Genomic DNA, 12,974 nt, shown 5'->3' with positions numbered 1-12,974 from the left:
TAGTTATTTTTTAGATCCCATCTGAGATTCCCGGAGATCCTGACTCAAGGCAACACCTTGCTCAAAACTGTACAGCATCAAAAAATATCAGATTCAAGTTTTACCAATGTCTTTTAAATGAGAGTTGTACATGTTGACTGCCTACCTGTATAAAAGCGGAGTTAGTGAAAGCTGAGCAATCTTGGGGCAGCAGTGTAGCTATACCCTTTGCCAAAGCTTCCTGACCCCTGCTGACCACCTCACACACCTTCTGAAGTAGCTCAGTACTTGAACTCTGTAAGTGCACACAAACAAACCTGAGGCTAAATAATGTACACAGTATACTTAGTCTAAAATATACAGAAATATCATTTGACACTTTTAGACAATTATTCCATTCATATACAGTACCTTAAGAAGAGAGAAAGAGCTTAGTTTCACATCAGCCTGGTCTCCTTCAGGAACTGCTGACATAAGACATGAGAATAATATGTTTACATCCACAGTTTAGAAACAGTTGTCCTATAAACGGAAGCAGGCCAAATGGCAAAAAGGTCCACCTGTGCTCTCTAGCACTATCCCCAATGTAAGGAACATTTCGGCCGTTGTTATACAGTCAACATTTGCTAGGTCACAAGCCGAGGCCACCTCACACAGTATAGACAGGCACCACACCCACTGCACATATGTTCACAAAAAGAACGAAACACAATTAACTGGACTGAAAAATATTCAACTAATATTAATAAAGTTTTACATATTTATGTATTTCCTCATTTTTAATACATACCGTATCATGATTATCTACCTTCCGTGGGTCATGTGTAACGTGTGTTTGCAGCTGATCCCTATGCAGCACAACCTTCAGCTTACCCCACAGAAATAACACAATATCTACAACTAGGTCCCCATCTGGCTGCATCTCCTATACAAACACACACATGCAGCACATATAGTTAATAGATACAGTATGCACTCTAAAAGTCCCTCTCCATACCCTCCATTTAACTTAAATGTGAACCTAGATCCAACACATATAACATACTTACATAGGTACAACCACAAACAGACTTGTACAGGTTGTCTACCAGAGCAGTGAGCTCATCACTTATGGAGAATGAAGACTTGTGTCTGTCTGTTGGAAACATAAAAAATACTATAACCATAATATTCCTTGAGAAGCAAGTAAGTAGTGTCCAACACTGAGCACATAAATAACTGCACATGTTTATAATATGAGGGAAAAAAAGATAGTTTAATTTAAAAAGAGTTTAATTTCGACAAGCAGCGAAATAATTGTACTTATAAATCTAACATTAGCTTGGAAATACAACCAACTAATAACCAATTGTATTTATAAATTGATTTAAAAAACATATTTAAGAATCCAGGAGAACTTTTAAGGATTAATTTAAGGATTTAAGGATCAATAAAGGTTTGTCTACAGCAATACAAGGCCAACAATCATTTGTCAACAACTTTCAAATAATCGGTTTATCCATACAAAGATTTGGAGGTCATTCTTACCACCGTTAATGTTGTCCTCTAGAGGAACGCTCCTCTGAGATGACAGCAAAATTTTATATTTGTAAAGTAAAGCAAGCTCCCGCTCAGCCTTTCTGAAAATCAGACCTTCCACACCCTGTCACAGAGAACCACAAATTCACTCTCACACTCAAAATCTTTCAGAAACACAAAATGAAAACAAGTATGCAAAACTGTTTTTATTCAGTTCCCATTTTTTGTATCATGAAATTATAGTAGCTTGTGTGCTACTCACAGCCAGAACCTGCAGCATCTCCCTGGCAAATTCACCAAACGTATCAAGCTGTTTATACTGAAACAAGAGCTTGATGAACCTCACTGCAGACATGATGGGTATTTTGTTTTCTCCTAGAAACATGACATATCACATTATCTGTACAAGTCCTGTGTACATGTCTGTTGATTAATGCGTGAAGAAAGGACAAAGAAAACAGTGACCCACCTGCAATGGCTAAATCTAGTAGAGTTGATGTTGGTGTCAGTACAATAGGAGACAGACATGGCCTGTCCTCACACTTTTTCTCTTCAGTGCTTGTGACTCCTTTACACAAATGAACATACATTACTCCCTCTCTACTTCCTGACCTGCAACACCTTATTACATTTTAAGCATTGTAATGGACTTCAATCACTTATATGATTACTCCTAATTTGTGTACGTAATGTAATCACTGCAGATATTTCTGTTATGTGTTAGTTTAACAAACCAGATAATATAGTGATGCCAGCAGAAAGGAGTTCGAGGAAAACCTCCACTAGCTCTGGATCATCTGGCATCCTCATCTGTAGTGGGCGTGTGGTGCTGTCCCAAATAGCTTCCAAAATGCCTAAGAACTGTCCTGCATTGCAGTCAAACAGGCCTACGAGCATGCGCTCTGTTGGGGTACGAGGCCATGGCACCTAAGGTGCATACAGACAGACAGACAGACATACAATGTTACAAAAAACACGTAACTCGCAGAATTCTTTGACCATCAAACAACTTGCCAAGATCAATATTTACAAAATCCTTTAACAATTAAACACAATACATCTGCAATTTAACAATTCAACAGGGGTTAGTAATGTCTGGTTACTATGTCCATTAAGTGACAGTACATTTAAGGATGAAGTACATCACTAAATATGATAAGACAGTAAAGTAGATGTTATTACACTGGGTATGTCCTTCAGCTTGCTTTTGGTTTTTATACGGAACATGAGTTTGGGTCTCCTTCTGGCCTCAAACACCGCCCGCTTGAAAATCATTGCACCCAGCTGAAAAAAAAAAAAGCAGCTCTGAATCCTTTAATATGCTAAACTGTAAAGACAATACACTGTAAAGGCATGGAAAAGTAACAAGAAAATCCATAAATCTTCCGAAGTGTCCACAATAATGTCCATTATTAAAACGGCTGTAGACGTTTCCTTTGAGAAATATTAATGCAGAGCCACTATTCCATTAGAAGGTGGAGAAACCTGACCTTTTGTGCTTGGAGAGTGCACTTTAATTGTAGTAGTTTAACTGATTAGATACATAGGTGAGCAAGATTCTTTTGACTGTGAAACACATAAAGGCTTTTAATGATCTTTACTCTTATTTTATCACAGCAACCATGTTACAGGTATAATAGAAGTTTCATGCCTTGATAGAGGCTTCTTTGTAAGCTCTCTGAGTCTCTCTGGTGGCAGCAACATCACTTTGCTCCTCGAGCTTCGCTAGCTCATGGATTTTTCCAAGGGCTCTCCTAGCAAATTCCTGAAAGAATTTGAGACAGGCAGACAAAGCCAAACAGGGGATTCTGACTTTTAGAGTACCTAAAATAGTAACCTTTTTTATGTGGATTAAATTTCGTACAAAAAGCTTACATTAAACCCATGCACAATAAACATGCCACCAGCATTTTCTTTTAACTATATTTGGGACTGTAACAAGCTGGTAAAGCAGATAGATAAATATCAAACAATAATTTTCTAAAAAGTCCTACGTAATCTTCTTTAAACCAGATTAACGGTAAACTGTCCAACAGAAAACTGGAGACAGATCAGGTGACAGAATCTATAACTTATAACTATTTAGAAGCTGATTTGAAAAGCCTCTAAATATCCTATTTTGATGATTGATGATTCACCTCTGCCTGCACTTCAGCTCGGTTGTCATAGTAACAGTAGCAGACAGCACAGAAGATTGTGAGGAGCAATGGCAGATACTTAGCTGTCATCAGAGGGATGGACAACTCTAAACTGATGCTTGCCCACAGAAGGTATTCCAGTGCCTGAATAGGATCATAAATCGTGGCACAAGATATTAAGAGTGACAGAGACAATTAATGTACAGTATATGTGCATTATACAGTATCCATTTTGTTGATTAACTAAGACAACCACTCAGTTTTAGGAGTTGCATATAATTCAATGTGCAGGAGAGTATATAAAGAGAGTATATAAATTACAGTCACTTGTAAAAGCTAGAATTAAAATAATTATGGTTTTGCAGATCTTTTTCACACAGCACAACGTCACCAACTATTGTGAGTTCCAAACTGTTCCATACCACCTATCTCAAAGTACCTGTGCACTGCATTTCATAGTCATCAAGTAACGGCAGATGGTGTAAATGTGTAATGAACCTGGAGGGTAAAAAAAGAAAAAGAGATAACGTAGGAGGCTAGTTATGGAACATAATATCAAACACAACAAAATTTTAAAATTGGTCACTGAAGTTTAAATGGTGGATGCATTGTCAATTTTTATATACATATATAAACAAAATTGTGCTAAAGTTGTACAAGTTGTATTGTTATACCATTATATATTTGCAGGTAGAGGAGTTCATGTCGCTGAAAAGCCTGCATCATGATTCTAATGAAGTTTAGCACATGCAGCAGTTTACAGAGTCCTTTCTGGGTGAGAACGCTGTGCTTTTTTTCCTGCTCAAATATACACAGGACACAGCCTTGCATTGCATGGATCTGTGCACGCACGCGCACACACACACACACACACACACACACACACACACACACACTGTACGTATATACTGTATATGACAATGTAAGTCATACTGTGACAGTATTTTGGTGCAAACACCTCAGAATGTCTATGACATTTATCCACATGACAAAACCTCTTAATAACAAAAGTTAAAAAGTTAAAACAGTTGGTGACCAGCACACAGGTTCACATAGTACAGTGTACCTTCATGGCAAAGGTCTCTTTGTCTGAATCAAAACCTTCAGGAAAGAAACAGGCCATTAGGTGGTCCACATCTGTGATATCAGTTATTTTCACTGGGCTGAACTGCAGCAGGTGTAGACTGTAGCCCTGCCACAGAGCCAGCCGGTACAACTAGAAAGAAAGGGCAGAGTGAAGAAAGATGAAATAGTAACTGTGACACTGTTGTTCAAAAGACATCTTGTCTAAATGCTGGAAATTGTTTTTGAAACCATGAAATCATAAGATCAACACTCCCATCCAAGTAAGCATACTATGCACATCAACCCAACACTGATTGCCTTCCTTTGATCTCAGTGTTTCTCACACATCTTTGACTGATAAGACTTTGAAGCCAAGATTAAATTAACATTTGATTAAAACAGTTGGAAATCAGCTGGAGCTATGGAAACCAGATATTAGCAGGCACCATTTGGACTATGACCAGTTACCTTTATTCCAAAGAGGAAATCAGCAATCTGTAACATGTGCTCTTCGTATAATGTGGAAGGCAGTCGGTGTTTGTACTTTTTCCATATTTCCACGAGGATTTTGATCCTTCAAAATGAAAATCGAATAAAAACAGGGTCATTTAAAAACTAATAAAACTAATAATGTAAACAAAGTGACAGCAGTGAATTCAATTTATGTGATCTGTTGTGTTTTTAAAGGTGGGGATAGAAATATGCAGGGCCCCAAGGTCGACAAGTTTGCATTAGCACCAGCTAACGTTATAATGGCCCGCAACAATATCCTTAGCTACAAGCCTGCAGGCAAAAAATAACCATGTATTATTCTGTATTTCTAAATGCCCAACAATGTTGTTAAATATTAAGAAAATATATTACTTTTTCTCTCCCACGTTCCTGTAAAAAATGACTGAACAGTAAATTTTATGTACTTAACTTGCTTTTGATGCCTTACCCTTTAGCATAGGAGCTATTGTCTTGGCTGGACGACGAAGCGACTTGTTTCATCAGTGTTAAAAACGAGTTAATGTCTCGTTTAAAATCTACGATAACTGTGTTTCTTTTATCTAGTTTTCCGTAATATGAAGCCGGTAAATCCATTTTTATGGCAGGTGAACGTAATGTTTACCAACTAACGCATTTCTGTTTGCTCTTAACAACGACGCACTGCTCAGAGCGACTTTTGTCACCATGGCAGTGTCGCCAACTCCTCAGTAAAGAAAGTAGCTATTGGCTGTCCTAAAAGTCGCTAAATTACGCCATCGGCTAATTTGCATAATGCAACATTCTTCTGTAGGTTCTTGGTTGTCTTTTTGTTTTTTTATTTTGCCATTTAAATAGGCCATCACCTCTCTTTGTGTGGCTTTGCCACACAAAATGAATTTTGTCCTGTATTATTAACGCTACTCCTTTATCCGGGCTTGGTATTGGCCAAGTGACTCAAAAGAGACACTCTGGCAGAGTTACTTTTTTTTTTTTTTTTTTTAATTTTCTTAAGTTTGGTTTAGTTTCTAACCTTATGCAACACTTAGGAGCCTACAACAAGTCACAGTAAAACATGAGAATTTTTTGCCATAACTATTTTTTAACATTAATTGTATAAACGGTTTTAACTTGACAAAAATAACAATCTAAATGGATTATTATTTTATTATTTATTTTAGTGTGACGGTGAAGAAACATTTACATCCCGCTCTGTAAACGAGGGCTCATGCTTTGCGCATGCGCCATTCATTTGCAGTCTGGACGCGGAGTGGCGTTTGTCTCCCTCTCTGCTCTGACTGCTGCTGCGCGGGGCTAATGTGAGACTGACCGCCTGTGAGTGCTTTGGGACGGGGGAGGGGCTCACGGCAGCACCTGCTGCTTGTTGAGGACAATAACTGAAAACCGATATGTGCTTTCACGTCAGTCTCCAAGACACTAGAAAAGTCTCCAATAAAACCAGAAAAAGTCGCTAGATTTGTCGCTAGTCGCTTTTGACAAAAAAAAAAAAAAGTCGCCAAGAGGATTCGCTGGATTTAGCGAGAAAGTCGCCAAGTTGGCAACACTGCGAGCAGCCCCTGCACCTCAACGCCTCTACTCCCAGGGGATCCTGCACTGTGGGGGCCGGTTACGGAGCCGCTCCGGGAAGAGGCGATCTTCTGAGGGCCTGCAGCTTTCCAGAACCGGGCTGCCAAGCATGTTGCATCGGTGAGGGAGTCCGAATTTGGGAGTAGGACACGCTCCCTCACCAACGACCTGCTTGCGACATTTTGAAAGCTTTGAAAGTGGTTGCTTATTTATTTATTTATTTGAAAATGGAGGACACTTCCTTCCCTCTCTATGTAGTGGGTCAATTTTGCTAGATTATACTGATGCCGATGTGTTTTGTTTTCATAACATCGTGAGTGAGTGGCCTTGACAAGAGAACATAGTGGTGCATTTGTAGTTCTATGAGCATTTGCACATCTGTACATCAAAATGCACTTGATGACAGTTAGTTATTGAAGTATTGAGTTACTGTATATTACTGTAATTTATTCTGTATTTTGCCAGATTATGGTGATCCTGGGGTCGTGATGATGGGGCCCTTGAATATTGTTGCCCAGGGTACAGTGAAGTGTTAATCTGGCCCTGCATAAACACCTACTAATTTATACAGCACATTTTACCCATAGTTCCTCTATGAGAGATCAAAAGTAACTCAGATATCTAATCGCATGGGCGTGGTAGTGGGGGGAAAAGAGGACCTGACTACCCAGGGCCCGAGTAGGGAGAGGGCCCATGAAAATCCAGATATTTTTTTTATTTTTTTTTTGGAATGAATTGGGCCCTCCAATTAATTGGTGTCATAGTGTATTTCAAATATATTGATAACATCAACTGAGAGAATGAACTGTGTCACAGCCCTCTCAACATATTGGACATTTTGGGGGCCCCCTCTTGCAGACGCAAAATGGTTTAGTCCGCCCGTAGAGAGCGGCCGGCGACAAGTACGTCAGTGAGCGCAGGTTGAATGACCTGGAGGCTAGCTGCCATTATATAAACTCCAAAGCGTTAATGATCTTCCTCGACTTTTACAAGGCATTTGATTCAATTGAACACGCCTTCATTATACAAACCCTACAAATTCTTGGTTTTGGTGAAAAATTTATTAATAGCATTGTCATGTTTTATAAAGACATAAATAGTTCGGTCATTCTGTATCCCAGAATGTCCAAAAGGTTTCCTGTTTCTAGAGGTGTACGCCAAGGTTGTCCTATCTCCTGTTTTTTGTTTTTGGTTGTTGCCGAGCTTCTATTTTTATCTATCTCGTGCCGCCCAAATATTCAAGGTTTAACAATCTTTAATCGAGAAATAAAGATTTCACAGCTGGCCGATGACACCGTTTTATTTCTCAAGGACAACTCGCAGATACAAACTGCACTGCAAGTAACTGGTGAATTTTCAGAAGCCTCTGGTCTTAAACTTAATATTAATAAGAGTGAAATTTTGTGTTTATATGAGACTGGTGAACAGCTTATACTTAATATTCCAGTTAAGCAAACTGTTAAATATCTGGGAATTCACATTACAAAAGATATTCAGCTTAGACAGCAACTTAATTTTCACCCAAAAAACCAAGTCAATGTGGCTGCAGAGAGACCTCTCCATTTTTAGAAGAGTGTTACTATCAAAAGCTGAAGGTGTATCGAGGTTAGTTTATCCTGCTCTGTCACTCTTTCTTAATGATGCACTTTGTAAAGAAATTAGTAGATTATTTGTCAACTTTGTTTGGAAAAATAGACACCACCATCTCAAGAAAGAAATCCTCAGTTTAGAGAGAGCAGAAGGAGGTTTGCAGGTTTTGAATTTTTTTTTCATTTAAATTCCGCCTTTAAAGTTAAATGGCTTAAAAAATGTTTGGAACAACCAGAGTTACTATGGAATTTTATTCCACACAATATATTTAAAAAAGTAGGAGGTTTAAGTTTTTTATTGAGTTGCAACTTCACAGTTTCTAAATTACCTCTGAACCTCTTAAGGTTTTGTCAGCAGGCTTTACTCTCTTGGAAATTATTTTATGTTCACAACTTTTCTCCACACAAGGAACTGCTTTGGAACAATGGTCTTATTACTATTAAAAACAAAAGTATATACAAAGAGAGCTGGATTGAGAGGGACATAATATTTGTGACAGCCTTATTTGATGATAATGGTGGACTCTACAGTTATGAAGACTCAATGAAAGCTAAAACCTTTCCAGTCAAATACTGAGAGTTTGTTTCTATTATAAAGGCGATTCCCACTGGTATGATTGAGTTAATAAAATGTCACTTAAGTTATCAAAATATCAATATTCAGGCACTTTCTCTTAAGATTGACGGGATTGACATAATGGATAGAAAATGTACAAACATTTAACAACATCTAAGGAAAGTATTACAGAGTCGTAATAAGATTTCACCCAGAGGAAAGTTTATTTGGGGCTCGCAGTTGGCTGGTATAAACTGGCGTAAGACCTGGTTGTGTCCCTTTCTGTTCTGTCTTTCAAATAAGGTAAGAGAGGTTCATTTTAAAATTTTGCATAATATTTACCCTTGTAACAAATCAATTTCTAGGTTTGCAGATGTGGACGAAATGTGTACTTTCTGTGGAGATGAGCCAGAAACAATTTTGCATTATTTGCCCATCATCATCTGTATTTTGGAAGGACATGGAGAAATTTATCTACGATAAAACTAAACAATACATAATGATAAGACCCAAAGATATTATTTCAAAATTTGTGTGTAATGATAAATCTGTTTGTTTCATAGTAAATCTCATGATTCTGATCAGTAAATTTCACATCCACATGATGAAGTTCTCTAAATCCCTCCCTAACTTTAATGTCTTTATGAAAGAATTTAATGTTTATATAGACACCTTAAAATTAATGACAAACAAGAAAAGTGAGCACACATTGCTTTGCTTAGAAAATTCATTTTCACTTACCCCAAGATAAGTGCCTGATTTAGTTATTTAGTTATTTTATTTATATTTCTGATTACATGTATTATTTATTTTATTTTAATATAGTATATTGTTTTATTATTTTTGTATCGTCCCACTTGTCTGCTTCTATGCATGTTCTGATTGTCTGTACTTTTTCAAATTCTCAATAAAGGTTTGCATTTAAAAAATTAAAAAAAAGGAGGCTAGCTGCCATCATACCGCCCAAAAAACACAAATCGGGGTACCAGAAAAAGAAAGAGTGGAAAGAAAAATAAATAAGGCAGAATGAGGGGAAGGAACTGTTAACTGCTTTCTTTCCGAAAGGTGAACCGAATTTACTTGTTGTGTAACTGCATCCAATTAACGTTAATGTTGTCGTGGTCCAGAGTCAGTGGGCATTTACTGGGATGTAAATTACATCCTTACATCTCGTGTAAGGCTTTAGCAAGGCTTTATTTCTTTTTCTACAAGCTGAAGAACAATTTTATTGAAAAATGAGATAGTTTATTTGATTTGATTCTCTGTGTACAGTTGTTGGTTCCTGTTCAAGAACAAATGTTTTTAAATCAAAATGTGTCATGGATCAAAACGTTAGTACACTAACCAGATGTAGCCTAATGTTTATAGGTGTTTTTTAGCACAAGTAGGCCAGATGCATCAATTCAGGTGGTGAATGAAAGAACCAGTCATCAGTATAATCTGATCTGGTTTTAGCTTAAAACCCTATTTATGCTTGTTTATTTATAAATAAATACCCCAATTTTTTTTCCTTGCGCGCTTCGTGCACTGGCATTGATAGGGGCCCACTGACATTAAGAGTGTACAGGGCCCAGAATTTGGTGCTACGCCCCTGTCTAATCGACAAGAATTGATGCATTGAAGAACTGCTGCTCAGTTCACAGCAGCAAGGGATTTTACTGCTGGCCATACTTACCATACTCCGAGCACTTTAACACTGTTTTATCTACCTTGCAGTGACTATATGCTTTTTCATCAAAGTCATCTTGGCCTGTCCAAGTGATAGCCCATTAACAACACATTAATACTGGACAATTATGCAGCACAGAATTTATTGATGATAAAAAACTTAATTGGATTGTTCACTGGCTCTGTTAGTCTGGCACAATACCAGGGCTTGGCTGACTAAGAAAAGAGTGGAAAGCACTAATACAGTGCTTGACAGTGTCAGTTAATCAGTTGTGTGACCATTTAAACAGGAATGGTTTGTTTGAAGAGTCTCAGTCAGGCTTTAGAGTTCAGCATAGTACAGAAACTGCTCTGGTTAAAGTTACCAATGATCTCATGACTTCAGACAATTGAATTGTCTTTAAACTTGTTCTGCTAGATCTTGGTGCTGCATTTGACACTGTTGATCACAATATTTTACTACAGAGACTTGATAGTGTGATCAAGATTAAAGGAACCACATTTGACTGCTTTGAATCCTATCTGTCAGACAGATTCCAGTTTGACCATGTCAACAATGATTCTTCTACTTACTTATTCTAAAATAAGTTATGGAGTTACTCTGGGTTCTGTGCTAGGACCAATATTCTTCACATTATACATGTTTCCCTTAGGCAATATTATTAGAAAACACGGCATAAACTTCCATTGCTATGCAGTGACACCCAGCTATATTTATCCATGAAACCAGATGAAACTAATCAGTTGGTTAAACTCCAAGCATGCCTTAAAGACATAAAGGCTTGGATGACCTGTAATTTTCTACTCTTAAACTCAGACAAAACAGAAGTCATTGTATTTTGCCCTAAACATCTCAAAGATCTAATGTTATCTAATCACTTAGTTTCTTTGGATGGCATTACCTTGGCCTCCAGCACTACTATGAAAAACCTTAGTATTACATTTGAGGAGGATATGTCCTTTAATTTGCACATAAAACAAGTAATCAGGATTGCCTTCTTTCACCTGCGTAATATTGTCAAAATTAGGAACATCCTATGTCAGAGTGATACTGAAAAACTAGTTCATGCTTTTGTGTCTGCCAGGCGGGATTATTTATTTATTTATTTAAAGAGGAGTGCCTCTTGAGATGTGTCATCTCATTTTCGAGAGGATCCTCGATACAGAACACAACAGTACAGGGACAAGACACCTCAATACAGTACAGTACAACATACACATTCATTCACATACACCCCCCTCCCCCTACCCCCAACAGCTCCCATTCCCTAATAATTTTAATATTAGAATTAATCAAAACAATATAATGCAGAAATACAAACAACATATATATATACACATATGTACAAGCATAGACATACATATCCACATATATATACATAGAGACACACAGATTACTGTAATTCATTACTGTCTGGCTGTCCAAATAACTCTTTAAAAAGCCTCCAATTGATTCAAAAATGCCACAGTAAGGGCATTTACAGGAATTAGCAAAAGAGATCAAATGTAGTTTTAGCTTCTCTTCACTGGCTCTCTTTAAAATCGAGAATAGAATTTAAAATCCTCCTCTTTACAAATACAGCCCTTAAAGGCCTAGCTCCATCGTATCTTAAAGACCTCATTGTACCATATCATCCCAATAGATCACTTCGATCTCAAAGTGCAGACCTACTTGTGGTTCCTAGAATTTCAAAAAGTAGAACGGGAGGTAGAGCCTTCAGCTATCAGGCTCCTCTCCTGTGGAACCAGCTCCCAGTTTGGGTTTGGGAGGCAGACATCCTCTCTACTTTTAAACAAGCATAATCTCTGTGCCTGGTGATGACACAGATGACACAGATTTAACATGTGCAGAGATGGAGAGAAACTGGTCGGCACCATTGGTTGGCACAAGCACTGGACGCGACTTCATATTTTACATCTGAGCTCATTGCAAAATTATACAGGCTTAGAGTGTCACCTAATGCTGTCCCATACAAACTCATCAATTCCCATTCAATCACACATCCAGTCTACACACAAACCTAAAGCTTCTGGCACTCATTGCACAGCAGGCTAATGCTCTGGCAGCTGTTCCTCAAACAAACACTCACAAAATCACACGCACACACCAGACAGCAGCATTTCCTGGGGAATGAGCATGAGGGCATCAGCAGTATTCCTAACCGGTGTCACCTCATGACTGGGAACACAAGGAGAGATACAGAGTTATAGAGAAAAAGAGGGAGACAACTGGTCGCAGTCAGACGGATGAAACAATGGGAGCAGTGGAGAGATAAACAGTTGACATCATTGTTCCAGAAAGATCAGCCCGTTTGGCAGAGTCTCTCTGTGCAAGTGTGCATGGGAGGTTATAGAGGGGAGGGGGTTGCATAGGATGCGTAGAAACAGAGTCTGAATGGGAAGGGC

At 38.1% G+C, this 12,974-nt stretch overlaps 2 protein-coding genes across 2 annotated transcripts in view; both read right to left on the bottom strand.

The window, feature by feature from the left end:
* Positions 1-3,272, bottom strand: part of cfap54 (cilia and flagella associated 54) — a 30,349-nt gene extending 27,077 nt beyond the window's left edge. The window contains exons 1-11 of the mRNA XM_084564950.1: positions 3,149-3,272; positions 2,680-2,781; positions 2,232-2,424; positions 1,967-2,065; positions 1,760-1,872; positions 1,507-1,621; positions 1,029-1,114; positions 770-904; positions 540-657; positions 391-446; positions 146-274 (exon numbers count right to left, since the gene is read on the bottom strand). Of these exons, the coding sequence (XP_084421076.1) occupies positions 146-274; positions 391-446; positions 540-657; positions 770-904; positions 1,029-1,114; positions 1,507-1,621; positions 1,760-1,872; positions 1,967-2,065; positions 2,232-2,424; positions 2,680-2,772 (1,137 nt within the window). The 5' untranslated portion in view covers positions 2,773-2,781; positions 3,149-3,272. The remainder of the gene's footprint in view (positions 1-145; positions 275-390; positions 447-539; positions 658-769; positions 905-1,028; positions 1,115-1,506; positions 1,622-1,759; positions 1,873-1,966; positions 2,066-2,231; positions 2,425-2,679; positions 2,782-3,148) is intronic.
* Positions 3,273-3,645: 373 nt separating this feature from the next.
* On the bottom strand, positions 3,646-5,857 carry LOC311502632 (cilia- and flagella-associated protein 54-like). The gene is made up of 4 exons (XM_084564948.1): positions 5,641-5,857; positions 5,169-5,274; positions 4,702-4,851; positions 3,646-4,133 (listed from the first exon to the last, which is right to left on the bottom strand). The coding sequence occupies exons 1-4, from the start codon at positions 5,784-5,786 to the stop codon at positions 4,098-4,100; spliced, it is 438 nt and encodes a 145-aa protein (XP_084421074.1). The 5' UTR covers positions 5,787-5,857; the 3' UTR covers positions 3,646-4,097.
* Between the last annotated feature and the right edge of the window lie 7,117 nt (positions 5,858-12,974).

This window comes from Chelon labrosus (genome assembly GCF_963514085.1).
Source record: "Chelon labrosus genome assembly, chromosome: 17".
Taxonomy (NCBI): domain Eukaryota; kingdom Metazoa; phylum Chordata; class Actinopteri; order Mugiliformes; family Mugilidae; genus Chelon; species Chelon labrosus.
The sequence above is the reverse complement of the archived record's forward strand: the minus strand, read 5'-3'. Positions and strand labels throughout refer to the sequence as shown.

What these genes read in the sequence shown, in the direction of transcription:
- LOC311502632 (XM_084564948.1), bottom strand. Translation starts at nt 5,786, where the DNA reads ATGGATTTACCGGCTTCATATTACGGAAAACTAGATAAAAGAAACACA. An exon ending in AATAGCTCCTATGCTAAAGG is followed by an intron (nt 5,275 to 5,640) that starts GTAAGGCATCAA and finishes TTCATTTTGAAG; the next exon opens with GATCAAAATCCTCGTGGAAA. An exon ending in AAGAGACCTTTGCCATGAAG is followed by an intron (nt 4,134 to 4,701) that starts GTACACTGTACT and finishes TTTACCCTCCAG; the next exon opens with GTTCATTACACATTTACACC.